Source organism: Falco biarmicus, chromosome 12, assembly GCF_023638135.1.
Source record: "Falco biarmicus isolate bFalBia1 chromosome 12, bFalBia1.pri, whole genome shotgun sequence".
In the NCBI taxonomy this organism is placed as follows: domain Eukaryota; kingdom Metazoa; phylum Chordata; class Aves; order Falconiformes; family Falconidae; genus Falco; species Falco biarmicus.
In genome coordinates, this window is record NC_079299.1 from 33,240,792 (window position 1) to 33,257,628 (window position 16,837).

The 16,837-nt window shown below is 38.5% G+C and overlaps 1 protein-coding gene across 3 annotated transcripts in view; it reads left to right on the forward strand.

Moving 5' to 3' along the window:
* The window catches only part of RALGAPA2 (Ral GTPase activating protein catalytic subunit alpha 2), a 136,162-nt gene that overhangs the window by 65,980 nt on the left and 53,345 nt on the right, over positions 1 to 16,837 (forward strand). For all 3 annotated transcript variants that reach the window (XM_056357457.1, XM_056357459.1, XM_056357458.1), the window contains 9 exons: positions 65 to 175; positions 530 to 598; positions 762 to 899; positions 1,416 to 1,599; positions 3,555 to 4,326; positions 4,637 to 4,708; positions 5,692 to 5,815; positions 6,783 to 6,938; positions 14,447 to 14,605. In XM_056357457.1, coding sequence (XP_056213432.1) covers positions 65 to 175; positions 530 to 598; positions 762 to 899; positions 1,416 to 1,599; positions 3,555 to 4,326; positions 4,637 to 4,708; positions 5,692 to 5,815; positions 6,783 to 6,938; positions 14,447 to 14,605 — 1,785 coding nt within the window. The remainder of the gene's footprint in view (positions 1 to 64; positions 176 to 529; positions 599 to 761; positions 900 to 1,415; positions 1,600 to 3,554; positions 4,327 to 4,636; positions 4,709 to 5,691; positions 5,816 to 6,782; positions 6,939 to 14,446; positions 14,606 to 16,837) is intronic.

Sequence of the window (16,837 nt, forward strand, 5' to 3'; positions counted from 1 at the left end):
ACTGACTGCGTTGTATTATAGCTGGATATTCTATTTGGCTTCTAATCACCTTTTCTTCTTCCAGTTTTCTAATAAGCTGGTAGCTCAGGTAGCCTGTGATGTTCTTCAGCTTCTGGTTTCTCACTGGCAAAAGCTTCAGAAGTACGAATCCTCTCTGTCCAGAAAAATTACTGAAGTACGTCAGTTTCTTTAAAATATTTCTATGGAAATCATATGCAAAGTCGTCTTAATTCCTTACTTGAGCTACTGTAATTGTGACTTTCTGATTATTTTTCTTTCGTCTGTAATTACTGTTAGGAGATGCATTTGCTGTAATCCTAAGACCAGTGTACTTCTCTCATTTGTAGTGATGTATTTCCAAAATGATCAGTAAAACATTTTGTTTCACTTGGACATTGATTTACAAGGACAGTTAGATGCTCCTAAGAGAAGTTAATCTTTCATACCCTGTTCAAATGAAGTTTGATGTTCTGTCTTTATAGCAAAAGTAGTTAAATATCTTTCTGGAATTTTGTTTATTTTAATGTAGATCCTTGTGGCCACTATTGCATTTCTTTTGCCGAGTGCTGAATACTCTTCTGTGGAAGCAGATAAAAAGGTACATCACTGAAAAGAGCAGTCTCCGTTCTTTCCTTGTGCTGTTCGAGATGGTTATTAAATGAAATTGCTTAGAAACAGAGCGGCATTTTAAACTTTCAAACTCATACCTTTAACTGTTTCACAGAATATACCTAAATACTGTGTTCTGTGGTTTTGTTTAGTTTATAGTTTCACTGCTACTTTGCTTATTGGATTGGTGTATGGCATTGCCCATGAAAATGCTACTGGAGCCGGTATCTGCTGGTGTTCTTGAGGATCAACATGCATCCAAAGCCCCTTTACTGGACTATATTTACAGAGTGAGTATGAGGAATGAATATGACTTACTGTGTCTAGATGTTTAAAGATGCTTTTCACTGGTCCTGTTATGGACAGAAGCATTTTTAGCAAGTTGTAGAAAATCATGAATTCTCGCAGTGTGGGCAGAAGTCATACAGATGAGAAGTTAATAATGCAACATGTTAAGATGGTAAGATCAGAGATGTAGAACAGAGAGAAGAGAGTGAAGAGAGAAAGGTCAAATGCTTAAGACACCCAAGCCAGGGAAAAAAATTCAAATAGTTCTGCAAAGATTATTTGAAATGGGCTGTTAAAAACACAAAGTAAGGCCTGAAGCGAGCTGTTAAAAATACAAAATAAGTGCTGATGAAGTGTTATTTTAAAAACTCCGTGTTTACACATAGGTGGTTTTTGTACCGTGTCCTGGCTTTCACAGTGTAAAAATTATGGTGGGTCACTCCTCGTTGAACGTGTTTAAGTGGGTAGTGTAATATATACTTCATTACTTCTTCAGTCTCATGCTTGTCCACTTGCAGGTTCTACACTGCTGTGTGAATGGCTCCAGCACGTATACTCAGCAAAGCCATTATGTGCTGAGTCTTGCAGATCTCTCGTCCAGTGATTATGACCCATTTTTGCCACTTGGGAATGTCAGGAGCTCTGAGCCAGCCCATTGCCACTCTTCCACAGATTTGGGCAACCTGCTCACTGTTGCTGAAGGTAAGAGAATTCACAGTGTGGTGAGGACCAGCGTGTCGGTGTTCAGCAGCTAGGAAATAAAGCTTTCCAGGTTACATCTCTTCCTTGAAAATGTCCTCCTTACTGCACGCAGCAACTGTTCCTTGAAAAACTGGGCAGTGCCCTTTTTGATTGATTTCAGTTGTCTCTGTAATAGGATATTCAAGTTTGTTGCTGACATTGCTCTTTACGAAGATCACAGGAGAAAGAAAATGACACTGTGGTGCTGTATAGCAGAGATAGAATAGACGGAGAAGCTGGTTTTGCCTTTGGTACTGCTTAGAATTTAGTATATAGAATTAAATTCAACAACCAAAGATGAGCCCCAAATCAAACTTCTTTCAGAAATATGCAGCTGCCCTTCTTGAATTTTTCAGCAGAAATGAACCCATTGTCATAGATAATTTGCCTGCTCTGAGTGATTGGATAAGAAAATGTACAATTTGGATAAAATTCTGCAGCTGCATAAATATGCAGTTCCTGCTGATTCACAATCTACCTGTCTTTAAAGTGAAAAGAGATTATTTGGATCTAGGTACGTGTTACTGACTTTTAAAAGTCAACTTAAAAGAATGCATCCAAACACATGAAATAATTTATTTTTATAAATATATATTTTATCTCTAAAGGATTTATCATAGAGGTCATCTTTATTTCAAACAGTTGTTAAAAATAACCTTTAAAACAATGGCTGTTCAACTATGAATTATGTCCATTTTAAGTAATTTCACATATTAATATGCATTAATGTATTTCTGCAAAGGAATCAAAAGTACAGATGCAATATGAAGTGGAGCAAGATAATGTTGGATTGACAGTGATGCTGTAAAACAGTACTTCCAAGTTTTGATGGTGTCCTTTTTTCCATCGTGCAGCTTATTTTCTTTGGTTTTGTATGTGTACTTTGAACAAAAAAGTTAAAAACATTAAACCTGTTCTGCACAGGTTCCTTACTGAGTAGGACATGCTGCGAATAGCAGAAGGATAAAGTTACATGTCGGGTACATTTCTCATTTTGGGTAGAATGAGTTGTTTCTCCTATTGGATATGTTAGTGTCATACAAGTTCTTTGGTTAGCTTGCTTTTGAAAAGGATCAGTTCAGAAATTTTTCTACTTACAGGATACAGGAAAAGAACGAAGAGCCTCTTGTGAGAGGAGGCTGAAAAATTTTGGTTTTGGCGGGGCTAGGAAAAAGCTGAAAAGGGATGTAGCTGTTGTTTAAAAGTGCATTAGAAGGTATAAATAGCAAGGAAAGAGGAAAATGCTATAAACTAAAGAAAAATGGTTTGAAATTGAGCATGAACCAACCTTGAAAATTATAAGGTTTCTGGCTATAAAAAAGGGGTAATATTCTGGTATAACATTCCAGTAGAAGTGGAGGAACAACGTAACTCGGAGCATGATCAATCTATGGAATAACGGATATATTTGCCTGTGCTGAAGGGAACATCTTGGAATCCAGAAAGTCTCTTCCTGCCTCATACATAAACTTTTGCACTATGCTGCTAAAGATCAAGAAGCAGTGGTTCTTAGTTGCATCACTGGTTTACCTTTGCTTTTTGTGCTGTGTCCCTCTCTTGCTATGATTGCTGTGGGGATGACTGGGAATACAGACGCTAAGGAGAAATGCCTTAACCTGCCAGATTAAACTAGTGACAGCAGGTGCTGTGGGATTGCTGTGAAGGACTTTGTGCGTGTTTGTGGAGACCTGGATGTTACATTAGACTGAATGTCAAAGAGCATGTGGTAAAATAAAATAAAATGTGTGACAGGTAGAATTTCTTGGAAGCTGATTGTAAATAGTTTCTTTAACAGGAAGAATTAGGAGGACAACTAAGGCAAGCTTCTGAAATCTTACAGAAATTTGCAGATGCTCTTTTTTTAACGGTGTCTTGCTGCTGTTACTGATCTATTTTCTTTTTGTTGATCATTTTAGAAAAAAGGAGGAGGAATTTAGAGTTGATACCTTTAACGGCGCGGATGGTTATGACTCACTTGGTGAATCACCTGAGTCACTACCCACTTAGTGGAGGCCCTGCCATTCTCCACAGTCTCCTTAGCGAGAACCATGACAACTCCTATGTTGAGTCCTCCGAGCTGTCCTCAGAAGTCTTCCGGAGTCCCAACCTGCAGCTCTTTGTGTTTAATGACAGTACTCTTATATCTTACCTCCAAATCCCTGCAGAGAAGACGACAGACACTGAGCCAGCAGCAACCCCCTCAGACGTTAGGGTAATTGTCAGAGATATCTCAGGGAAGTACTCTTGGGATGGCAGAATATTGTACGGACCTTTGGAGGGCTGCCTTCCACAGCAGAGTGCAACGAACGCATTTGTGATCTCGGGCAACTCTGAGCACCACTTCACTTCCCAGAAAGACATTTCTCAGGTGGAAGACGGAGAAGATGCCCTGGACCATTTGCTGGAAAAGATTGGTAACACCAGCCCTGAATGTCTCTTACATCCCCAGCGAAAGCTGAACGAGCCATCGCCACCACCGTTTGGTATGAGCTACGACCAAGAGAATGCAATCGCTGAAGCCCTGATGAGGCAGAGTGCCCGTGAAAAAGAGTATATGTTTAAGTGCAGCTCGGAGTTCGGTATGAAGGTGGCCCGTCAAGAACCACCACGTCCTGCTGAACCTCAAGCATCCTTTTATTTCTGTCGGCTGCTGCTAAATGACTTGGGGATGAACTCCTGGGATAGAAGGTAGGAAGAGAGGGTTCAGAACATGTGTATGGTGCTCTTACTCTTCTCACTTCTACCCCCAAACAGGTACACACTTAAAGTGAGAATTATGTAGCTGGGTGGTAGGCAGAGCATACCTTTGGACTTTTATGGATACCTGCTTCAGTGATTATTTTAAATAGATGTAGACTGCTTATAAATACAATACAAAAATAATTTGAGTCATGCTAATTTGATTCCCTTCTCTCAGGTATTTGAATGAGAAAATACTGTGTCTGTACTGTCTTACGTTTTCCTTCAGATATTTTTTTTTTATTTAATCTATTTGTAGAAAAAGCTTTCATCTTCTTAAGAAAAATTCAAAATTACTGCGAGAACTGAAAAATCTGGATTCCCGCCAATGGTAGGTAATGCTTACTAAACACACCATTGATAAGGTTAGTGTTTCCGAAGACAGAATGAGTAAGTTGCCAAAACCAAAACTTCATTTAAATTGCATGTGCTAGCAATACAAATATTTGTATGAAAAATGGATTGTTTGTTTTTAAAGAGTTCTGGAGCCTGAATGGATAAAGTATTTTCACTGGCACTATATACATAGAATCGAAAATGAGTAGCAAATAATAAGACACAGCAACTATTTCCTGGTTTTTTTAGCTGAGAGGGGAGGGAAGAAGTTTCAAATTTTTTTGTGACCTTGGCTCAACTCAGAAAGGATGATTTTCTGCAGAGTGATCCCTGTGTCGGAAGCAGTATTTTAAAGGGTGATCTCCATACAACTGCTTTACGGCCAGGTAGTGGCAGAATAGAATTCTGAATATGATATATTCTTTTTAATTACTTGACATGTAGCTATTTGAAAAATATGTGCAGCACTGCAGAGTTCTGATTTTCTTCTATCCCAACAATTTCCTTACCAAATCCACTCAGCTGGTTTTCAAAGAAGCCAGTTGTCACTGTCAGCCTTGTAGAACTCAACCCAGGATCTGGAAGTCAGTAATGTTTTTCTTTCTTGTATATCATCACCCTATAATTAAAATTCTGTAGGTTATATTGTGCTCCCATTAACACCTGTGCAATCTTACTGTCGTTGGCAAGGTTGCACAGATGTAAGTGATTAGCTGTGTAATTGGAACTTGGTCATCAATTCTTTTGCTGATGCACAAAAGGAATAGACTTGGCTCTGCTCTCTGAACTGTGGTGTCTGCAGTGTGGTCATGGGGAAAAATAATTGGTGAAAATACATTTCTGCAACTGAAAGTGATGTAACAGACAGGTGGAGTTAAACATGGTTGCTTGTTCATAGCTTTTGAGTGCAGGTGGTCTGAAAAATAATTTTGAGCTAAAACTTCTTTAACCTTCGTTTCTTTCTATATCAAATTACAGCCGTGAAACGCATAAGATTGCAGTGTTTTACATTGCAGAAGGACAGGAGGACAAATGTTCCATACTGTCCAATGCCCGAGGAAGCCAGGCATATGAAGATTTTGTTGCTGGACTGGGCTGGGAGGTAATAGTCATAAATTTAGGCAAGCTAACATACTGGAAAACAAATTGCTTATCACCGCATATTTATAATTATTAAAAAAAGATTATTTTTTTTATACACGTTAATATTCAGTAGTACTTATGATCACCTTTTCAGCAGAATGCTGTAAATCCATATGCTACTTCTAGATGAACCCATCCTACATGTTTGTGATTGCACAGGTGGTGCTGCAGTGGACACTGCTGCTTTCTGCGTCATTAAGACCTGCAGCATAATTTCACCGTAATTTTAGCTCCTTTTAGCTCCTCACATACCCAACCACAGGACTGCTTTACAAAGGACAACGTTTAGTTTGCATTGTTGAAATGGTGTCAGTAACCTAAAATGACATGAACATTTACGGTTTTTGGAAATACTGAGTAGCTGCTTTCCATGTTCAAGGATTTAAGTGACACAAGGTCTACAGGGAGAGGTAGCATCCTCGGACTGATGCAGTTGGGTAAACAAACAAGCTGTTGGACACAGGCTTGTCTTCAAAAAAACATTTCTTCTAAGAATAATTTCTTCTAAGGTTTTCCTTTTTGTATGAACCTTCTGATTGTTTATATTTTCTCTGCACTTCATAATTATTTCTCAGAGTGTATGCTTTGAGTGGGTTCGCTAAGCTGTGCGTATCTCTTAGAGCAGCTGCGCATGATAATGCTTTTGCATCCTTGCTGTTTGCTGGAAGGAAGGTAGAATAGCCATATAGATAATGACGTAGTACCTAGTGAAGAGATGTTTAGTTTTAGTAAATGCCAGATACAGGAATAGGAAACAGACAGATTAACACAAAGATCACAAACTTGTAAGGGAAGACTTCCTTTTTCTCTGGGTTGGCTACAGAATTCAAGAGTGGTAAATTCACCAAGTCTTGGTATATAAATAAATACTGATTTATTCATCAGTCTTTTCAAATTTCTTCTAATTATGACTCTCAATCAATCAGGTTGATCTTTCAACGCATGGTGGGTTTATGGGCGGCCTGCAGCGCAATGGCAGCACAGGACAAACAGCACCCTATTACGCTACCTCGACTGTGGAAATTATTTTTCATGTGTCTACAAGAATGCCATCAGATTCAGATGATTCGCTTACCAAAAAGGTAAATAATTTCCTGAGCATTTCAAGACATTGTCTGTAGTCTTCAGGTGCTTGTAATTGAAGTTTAAACTGAAAATGGATTGTGCTAACTGGTCCTAGCAGGCCATCTTTGCTGTGCCACATGGTGCTCTGCAGCTATATTACCTGAATTAAATGGCATCTAAATTCTGGATTCAGAAATGCAATTAACATTTCCATGGGAGCCTCAAATACCGCCATTAGTAATAATATTAGCAATAATTTCATTTGTATGTTCTCTGCCTGCCAAAGCTGTTGTAGTTTGGTAGAACAAAACAACCAAATGCAGCATAATAAAACCTTACAGATGAATCGTCCAGCACATAACAGGAAAGAAAAGAAGTGAAAGAGAAGTGACAAGCATACTACCAAAAGCAGCCAGCTGATATTTAAAACCATTATCCAGTTATTCACCATTCTGACAAGCAGACTCTACTTCAAAGATGGCCAGAACCCAGCCCCAAATTTTGTTGGTATCAGTACTTAATCATTTGTCTTTCCTAACAAGGAGTGATTTCAGATTATGGTGCTTGCCAACTGCTGCTTAGAGTCAAAGAAGATTTTAGGTGCATACTGAATCGTTGCCTTCTTAATTAGGATTGGCAACTTGTCCTACATAGGTTGTTAATGTGTGTTAATAATGCTGCTACAGCCATCCAGCCTACCATGTGATACTATTGTGCTGTGAAAATTATCTATAAATATGTCACTGGGTGATTGTATTGGTTGTCCAGTTAGTTTCAAAATACCATGTGCTTTTCCTTGAAATAAAAAGGTAGAATTTCTGATTACTGGTCTTGAAAAATTGCCCAGCGTTTAATAGTAAAGCTAGAGCCTTTCTTTTTTTTATTGTGATAGCTGTCACAAAAAAAAGGCAACAAAAAAACCCAACACAATTACATGTTTCCCTTTATGAAGGCAACTCATTATCTTCATATTAGTGGATTTATGTGGCTATGGAAAAAAATGTAATCAGAGTACTTCAGGGTAGAGCAGTAGGGCTGTGGTACATATTAAGAGGCTGTATAGGCTCTGTCACTTTACCAAGGTAGGGCTCATCTGTATTTTTATTGTTCCTGGCTGGTATATATCCAGCTGCTAGTTAAAAACTCCAGTGACAAACACTACAGTTTCCCTAGGCAATGTATTCCTATGCTCCACTTCTTGTACCATCAGAAAATTTCTTGTGGCGTCTACTTTGCTTCAGTTTAAGCCCATTTATTCTTACCCTATTCCACATGGATATGGAGAACAGATTATTTTGCAGCAGAGTTACCCATGTTTGAGAACTCCTACCATATTTTTCCTAGTCTTATTTTTCCTACACGGATTGTGGTTGTTTAGTCCAATCTCCGCATGTAAGTCATAGCTCCTGGATTTTACAGATGCATAGCAAAGACAGTGAAATACTGTCTAGCTGTTGAGTAATACATCACCTGGGAGAGGAGAGAGCACAGACTGACAGAGCTACCACAAGGGGGAAAATGGGTCTTAATTGCAAACAGTGTATTTTACTAATTCTCCTAATTCCCATCCATGTTAGGGATAACACAGACATTGAGAGTCTAGTTATTCTATTTAGTTGTATTCCCTATATTTGTTTTAAGAGAATGTCTTCTTTGTGAGAAACAAAAAGCACAAGCATTTAGTTAGTTGCCAGCTTCCAAGTCTTGAAGTGCTAGGAAACAAGGCCAACTCCAGTACATATCATCCACAGAAATCACTGCAAAGTAATTGCTTTAAGATTTTAAAAAACACAAAAAACTTAAATCTGCTGTAGGAATGAAACCCTGCAGGGATCAAACTGTGTATTCCTGTAAAGAAGGACAAAGCTCTGAACAACCTAATGGACTTCAGGAGCTGCCCCCACTGTAAGCAGAGAGTTGGACCAGACGACTTCCAGAGGTCTTTTTTAACATATAATCTTCTGTGGTTCCATGCTTCTGCACAAAACAGATTCATTTAATTTATCACAGCTCTTTTGTAAGCAAGCATATATTTTTGTGCAAATTAGCACAGACTTGTTAACAAATTTTATAAAATTGCAGCAAAGAGTGGAGGCAAGATGCATTTCAGAAGCACTGTAAAATTACTCGATGATTGATAGTTCTGTAATGCTTTGAAAATGCTGATGGATGAACTAGCCTGCATTTGAAACCAGTGGTTTGAGCGTGAGTGTATATCCACAATATATGGAATATATAATACTGGAAGAACTCTTCTAACCCTACAAGTGTTGGTTACTTGAAATTTCCACTTGTGAACCTTCGCTGTGGAGGCCCTGTACTGAAATATGTAAAGGCAAGTACATTGATACTTTAGTGACAAAATTCCTCAGTCTACAGAAGTCCCATGTTGATTTTTTGGCAGCCTTTCATCTGCAGGCCACAACTGGCACGTGTGTCTGAAAAGAAACATGTGACTGCCTGCAACATACTCTTAAACAAGAGGAAAATGTATTTCCCCCCCACACACACCTGTTGATGCTGCGCTTGTGAATTCTGCAATACCTGGTTAACTGAGTCGTGATCAGATGCAATGGTGCTTCCAAGATTGTGGCAACTCTTGGATCATCAGAAGTATTTTAATATTTCCACTTGTTCACTGAACAGTTAGCGCATGCTGGGCTGATTATTGGAATGGTATGTCCAGGTTGAAAAAATATTTTATATTTATTACTTCTTTCTGTTAATCCTTCTTTTTCATAACTGTGTGGGAGGAAGGCAGATGACAATGTCATTGCATACCTTCTCCATTTTAATGTTTGCTGTGATAAAACTGTATATTGTGATAGAGTACAGTATTACTGGTAGGAGAAGATTATGTTGCCAGTCACAATGCAATGGGGGGCCCAACTTTTTTCCTTGCCTTTTCTCCTGCTTCTATCAAATAGGATCCCATGGATGCTATCTGGAACCTAGGGGGTCCCCCTTATCTCTGAAATCTTTATGTAATTTCTGTGGTTTCTTCTCTGCTTATTTTGCCTACAGACAGGCAAAAAGAATTCAATACCAATCAGTGTGCTCGGCTTGCAGGCTCTGGAGCTGAACAGAAGGTCTTACCACCTGCTGGCCAAGGAAGTAGTACAGCAGGTCATAAATTCTGTGGGCTGGGGAATTAAGCAGATGCAGTAATTTTACTTAAATATATTATTATGGGTCTTTATTTTTACCGAACACAATAGGATAAATTCACTTCTGGTATAAATTTATAAGAATAAGTACACTTCCACTAAGGATGAACTTGGCCCCATATTTTTGTGCAGTACAGTTGTAATTTGCAGTTCGTATTCCTTCATTTGAAATATATGCTGACACATTATATTGCTCTTTCAGGAGGAAGAAAAAAACCCCTCTCCAAATAAGTCTTAGCCCTGAAAGAAATCTTTTCTGGTGGAATAATCAAAATTCAGCTGATAATCTTTTGCTGCCGTAGGGTTCAGCATCATTGGTTCTAAACTTTTTTTTTTTTTAATTTGGCTATCTTGTGGCAAGAATGAAAATCAGTCATAGTAACAGCATCATACTGTCCCTGTCTTGTTCTACCGAAATTGTACTTACCGGTTTAAAAACAAGCTGCAGAATTTTTGATTTATTCAGTCCTCTCCATTGTCATAGCAGAACTTTTTCAATTCAGAAATCTGGTTGCAACCCCATACTGAACTCTTGCTCCTTCGCCACAGAAATTTGTTAGCTAGAGCTAGATTAGATTTTTAGCAGCTAATCTAACTGCTGTAGGGGTTTGCAAAGTGGGGACAGAGCTGTGGTATTGGATTTGTCCAATTCATTTGACTCCAGGACTATAATTGCACTTATGTCTTACAAGGCTTTTATAGCCTAGGGCTGGCGAGCAGCAGAAAAACAAATTGGCAGTGATACAGTAAGAGTGAAAGGGAATGAAAGGCACACATTATCAGTCTCCAGGCAGCACTGTTCTGGCAGGAAGTTTCTTGGTTAATTTACAAATAAAACTTAGATTTTAGGATGGGTACACTGTCAGCCAGACAATGGGGATGTCAGGCCCGACTGTTACTTAGCAAAAGTAGCAGCCCTGCCTCCCCAAAAGCAGAAATTCTTCAGTCGAACAGACGACTCCTCTCTGGAGCCAGCTGGCTGTGTAATGCAATTAGCAGGGAAAGGAGGTCAGGCCATTAGGTGTGTACCGTGACCAGTGTCAGCGGCGGCGTGTTGCCTGGCAGTCAAGTCAGCGTGCAGCCCAGCCGAAGCGGGGAGCCTTGAAAACTATTTGCTCAAGCGAAGGCGAGCGTCAGGGCTCGGCGAGCCTCCCGGTGCCGAGGCTGGCTGCGTAGCTTCTGGAGCTGCTGGCTGCGCTCGGATGCCCGGCTCAGGGCTGAGGAAACACAGACCAGATATGATTAACGACAGCGTGATGCACATCAGAAGCTATACATCGACCCAGCTTCCAGGCGTGGGGTGCTCAGCGTAGCTGAGCCATCAAGCTGTGGCTGCGCCTGAGAATGTATATATTTTGTTCGTGTTAGCGAAACCGCTTTTATGTGCAAGCTAAAAATTCATGCACAGTCAGCTCACTCAGGGAGGAGAGGCAGCTGCAATTTCAAGAGCTGCCTTCCCTGAACGTTTGTAGAGAGATGGTTCAAGTCGGCCATAAACTTAAAAAAACTGACTGCTTGTGGTTGAGCTGGTCTGTTGTTTGGTTTTGCTTTTTAATATATATTTTGCTTCATGGCTGCTTTGTTGTTTTTTTTTTTTTAATGTGTTGGGCTTTTATCTTTTTATTTTCTCTGCCCCTAAACTGCATGGAGAGTACAGCATGGGTCTCCATTCCAAAAGCATTGTCTGTGTTACTTTGGGCCTTTAAGCAAAACTTGCTGGTCCCCTTCAGGGTACAGAGTCTGGCCTACAGCTTTTATTTCGAATGAGCAATACAGGGAAATTTTTCGCTGATAAGATTATAATACTGCTTTTTATCAATGAAATTATCTTTCAAGAATAAATATTTTTGCTTAATACCAATTTTATATTTGTAACATATCTTATAAATACAAAGATTAAGACTATGACTTCAAAACAATGATAGGTAGTAACTCAAGCTTCAGAATGAGTTACTAGCACGTGATGAGGATTGTAGTAATTTATTATTACATGATGTTTGCAAGATTTTGAGCTGGTAGCTATCACTTCCTGTCTCAAGCACAGCAAGCATCGATTGCTCTAACTTCTTCTATTGAATTTTACCTGTTTATTGAATTTTGTTCTCTTGGAAGCGATAGTAGTACATAGTGTTTGGAGATTCTTTAGTGTGAAAAGTATTTGAATATTAGCAGAATAGTTCCCTGTGATTTAAAAATGGTCTCTTAAGTGCTCTTTGGATACTGTTTTTATAGTGGTATATGCTATTTATCACTCTAAAAGCAATAGGAGGCAAGGCAGCGCAGTACCTTTTCTTCACGGTTTGTTTGTGTAGAAGTGCTGTGTTCACTTTGTGACAATTGCATCACCTTAAAGAAATCTGTTTCCATATTTATTTGTTGCGCTCTTTAAAGCAGAAGTTGCTAAACACTGCTGTTGTGGGCTTCCTCTGTTGTGAAGCTGGTGCCAGAACTCACTCTAGTATTAGGATGCGTTGGATTCTGCCTCGTAAATTGTGGGTGCTGCTTACAAATATGCTGCCGTTGGGCTGCTCTGAATACAGCTGGTGTGAGCTGGGTCCTTCCTTCGCTCAGCTTTCATAGAAAATTACAGCTCAGCTTTGGCTGAGAATAGCCAGATATTCTGGGAAGGAACAGCCTTGCCAAACACTTCGGTCCTCAGTGTGTAGAACCTGTTGTGCACAAAGTCTTGCAGCCAGACAGATTTTTTGGGGGGGGCTTTTAGGACTAAACTTTACATCTTACTTGTAATGACTTTTAAGGTGACCTAGCTGCAGCTGTTCACAGAAAAGTGAAATCCGAATTTTGTTGTATCTGTAAATTACTGCTTAGTTTTGTATGTATCAGTCTGTATTGTGACATTATCAAGACAAGTATTTTCTTGGGTGTTGCTTTATTTTTACTGAGCGATTAAGAAAATATAAGAATGCACAGAAATCAGGATGCCTGTGAGAACAGCAGTTTGTACTGATTTTTATGCATGTAAGAATCTCTAGTAATAGTCTTGTTAATGTTTCTGTGTTTTTATAAGATGCAATTTTTTTGTTTGTATCTTTTTCAAAAGAATGGAAAATACCTTTTATTTGTAGGTGCAAATAAAATACAGCTCTATCTTCTATTTAATTTAAAATAAATGAAGAATCTAAGTCAGTCTATGAACTTAGCTTTATTTTACTCTGCTACAGTATAAACTGTAAGAAAAGTTCATAGTTTTAACTTTTTGATTCTCATAATGTGTTATGGTTGTGCCATGTTTCTCTTACAACTAGGGTACAGTTTGCCATCCAATATGTAGGGGTGAAAGTCACTACTTTTAAAGGCGCTACCTGGTTCTGAAGAGGGAAAATGAAGTGGTACAATATTGGCTGATAGGAAGCGGATTGAGATTACTTAGCTGATGTTTACCAATGAAAATCACTACCTTTTTTATTATACCCCCCCCGCCCCCCTTCTTTTTCCCCTGCATAGAGATGGTGAAGAAGGCAGAGCTACGTTTTGGCTTCTTTGTTAGGTCTATTGTGCACATTGTTCCAGGGGCTAGCACCAAATTGGGGAGCAGGGTGGGGGTGGTCTTTTAAGCTTTAAGTGGGGCTTAAATTCTCTTTATGCTTTGGGCTGGCATTCTGCATATGGATTAAATTTTAACTTTAAAGCTTACAGTTGAAACTATTGTGTGTAGCTTGTACATGATTGCCAAATACTATTTGCCATCTGTTAGATCACCTCCAGTTCCTCCAATAACAAAGCAAACATGCAGGCTTTCAGATACATTTTGTGAATGTCACATTTAAATTTTATACATATTTTATGCAGTTCTGCTCCAAATAAAAAGGTAACTCCCACAGTATTTCCCATTCTTCTCTAATTCACACTGCCCAGACATTTTGCTTACATTTTCAAACAAAAGTCCTCTCCAGACAGAGTCAGCAAGGAGATACTTGTAGTGTAATAAATTCAGGAATAGTGGTTCATGATGGAAAGTTTCTTCACATCCTGAGTCGAGGCATTTCATGTTTCTGTGACAGCTACCTTATTTTAGCTGGAATATGGTGTTCTCTTGGTTGTTTTGTTCTAGTAATTCAGATTTCCATCTTAAATTATTGCAGGTAATGTACATTTACATATCATGCTAATGGCTAGTTCGATAATTACTTAATTAAGCCATCAAACAACAATGCGTTCTGAATGAAGCGAATTATTTAGCTGATCTTTTCATGAGCAACTGGAGAAAAACAATATTTTAACTTTTTCTGTAATGAAATATTTCTACTATTGAGCGTTGTAATTCAATTTGTGTGCCATGACCCCTCATAAACTGTTGTTATCACTCTGATTAATAAAGAGCCAATTTGCTGTTGCAGCTTCGTCACTTGGGAAATGATGAGGTTCACATCGTCTGGTCTGAACACACTAGGAACTACCGCAGAGGCATTATACCAACAGATTTTGGAGATGTTTTAATTGTTATTTATCCAATGAAGAATCACATGTTTTTCATAGAGATAATGAAGAAACCAGAGGTATGTTTTGACTGCTTTATTGGATCTATCATGTGTGTTATACAAGTGACCAACAGTTTTGTTCCTTAAATAAAACTCACTGTTTTAGAGTTTGGGGGTTTGTTCCAGGAAATACAAAATATAGTCTGTCCATCTCAGTTTAAAAGTATGCTGAGCAATGAGCTTTTACTTTAAACCTAGAATTACTGATATTTCAGAAATCTCAACCCACAGGAGTTATTGGACAAAGGGCAACGTTTAAAATCATTGTGAATTTCCAATGCAAGGCAATAAGAGCAAAAGAATAAAGATTTAAGTTCCTCATTTGCTATTAATTCACCCTGTATTTTTTATACATATATATAATTACCCAGGCTTGGTAACTGATGTACATATGGTATTGCGCATAACCTCACATGTTTTTGAGACAGTCATCATAATCTGACTCGGTGGGATGATGTAGGGATTGGATACCCTTATATCAAACAACGTATCTGAGGTTTAGTATTTTCTATTTAAATCATTGTTAAAGCAACCACATTTTAGACATTTTTTTGAAAAAATAGCTTTTTCTCTGGAAAATGTCAGGGGTGTTTGTATATGTACATCTGTGTGTGTATGTACGTCTGTGTACACATACAAAAAAAGCTACTTTCAATAAATTCTTGTCTGGTACATTACGGATGCAAAAATGTATATAAAATATACTTCATGGAAGTAATTGGTGTGGTAAATAACATTTCCCTTATATGAGGGACAATATTTGTCCAAGAGAACAACCAGCTGTGGAAAAATGCATACATCAGATGACATATTTACCAGCTGTATACATTATTGTTTGAGTTCTGAATGGCAGAGCCATTATATACTAACAACCAGTGGCTTGCCAAACTTTTTCAAACTGAAATTTTTTTATAAATTGGAATAGTGGGGGCGGGTTCCTACCCTTGATTTTGAGCTCAGCAGTTTTCTTCTTGGGAATTTTGGCTTTTAAAGTTCTGTCAGAAAAATCAGAATTTAGCCTTATGAACATGCTTGAAAATTCTATGAAGCAATCGAGAAAAGCTATGTCATCTTACATACTAGTCAAAAATACCCAACGGGCAGAAAGAATAATAGCTAACTGGAAATTTAGTGTTATCCCTACATTTAAAGTACAAACCATTACAATGTAATAAAATTAATCCAGACATTTCCAGGGCAAGTGTGGCTGACCTTTTGTTCACCAGCTACTGACCCCAGGGTGAATGAAAGAGGCTTGCAGAGAGAAATGTCTGTTGTTTGGCTTCAGTCCCTGGTATTTAAATTGCATTCCCTAATCAAATGAAAAGGCTGTCCTCTCTATCAGGTTACAGAATCCATGGCAACATTTGGCCTTTTATATACATAATGTTAGCCTTTTTGTTTGCATCTAAGTAGAGACACCTGGAGCAATGTTAACATTAACCGATTTAGCATTAATAGCTTCATTATATAAGAATTTCTGATCAGATAGCTGTTACTTTTGTTATATTGCTTCAGCTTGTATTGTTTTCATTTTTTATCTCCCTGCTTGGCAACCGGGCAATGATTTGCAAATTTTTTTTGTCTTGATTAATTAAGCAATATAATTATCAGAAACCGTGATGCAGTCTTTGCTCGACAAAGCTTCTGAGAGAAGACAATAGTAAGTCTGTTAGTGTGAATGCATTCCACGCGTCACAGATGCATGAGGATATTCTGAACAATGAGACGAAAAGCTGCCTGTAAAAGAGGACAAAGAATGCCAGGCAGACTCTACACACTGCACATACCGCCAGGGACATACTGCGGGTTCCCTGGGACACAGATGCCTCGTTAGATTGCAGCTAGTCATCAGAGATTAATTCTCAGCCATTTGGTACAATAATTTACCCATTCCCCACTTTTAACTAGTGCTGCTTGCTATAGAGGGGAAGCCTTTGTGCTCAAAAGGTTTATTTAACCTTGCCTACTTTTACTGCATGTAATAGAAATTTTTTTTTTTTTGGGGGGGGGGGGGGATTGTAATGAAGCAGGTGTTTGCAATGTGCTGAATATTAATTTTTTGCTTCATGGATAACATGCATTGACATTTGGAGTACTCAAGGAAGGGGATACTTCCCTTTATCCTTTTTTTTTTTTTTTTTTAATTGATTCCTGTCAAAGCATAGTATATTTTTTTGTAACCATTCAGAACACTGTTTTCCTCAAATGGGTTTTTAATACCAACTTACAGAAAAGTACTGAGCAGGG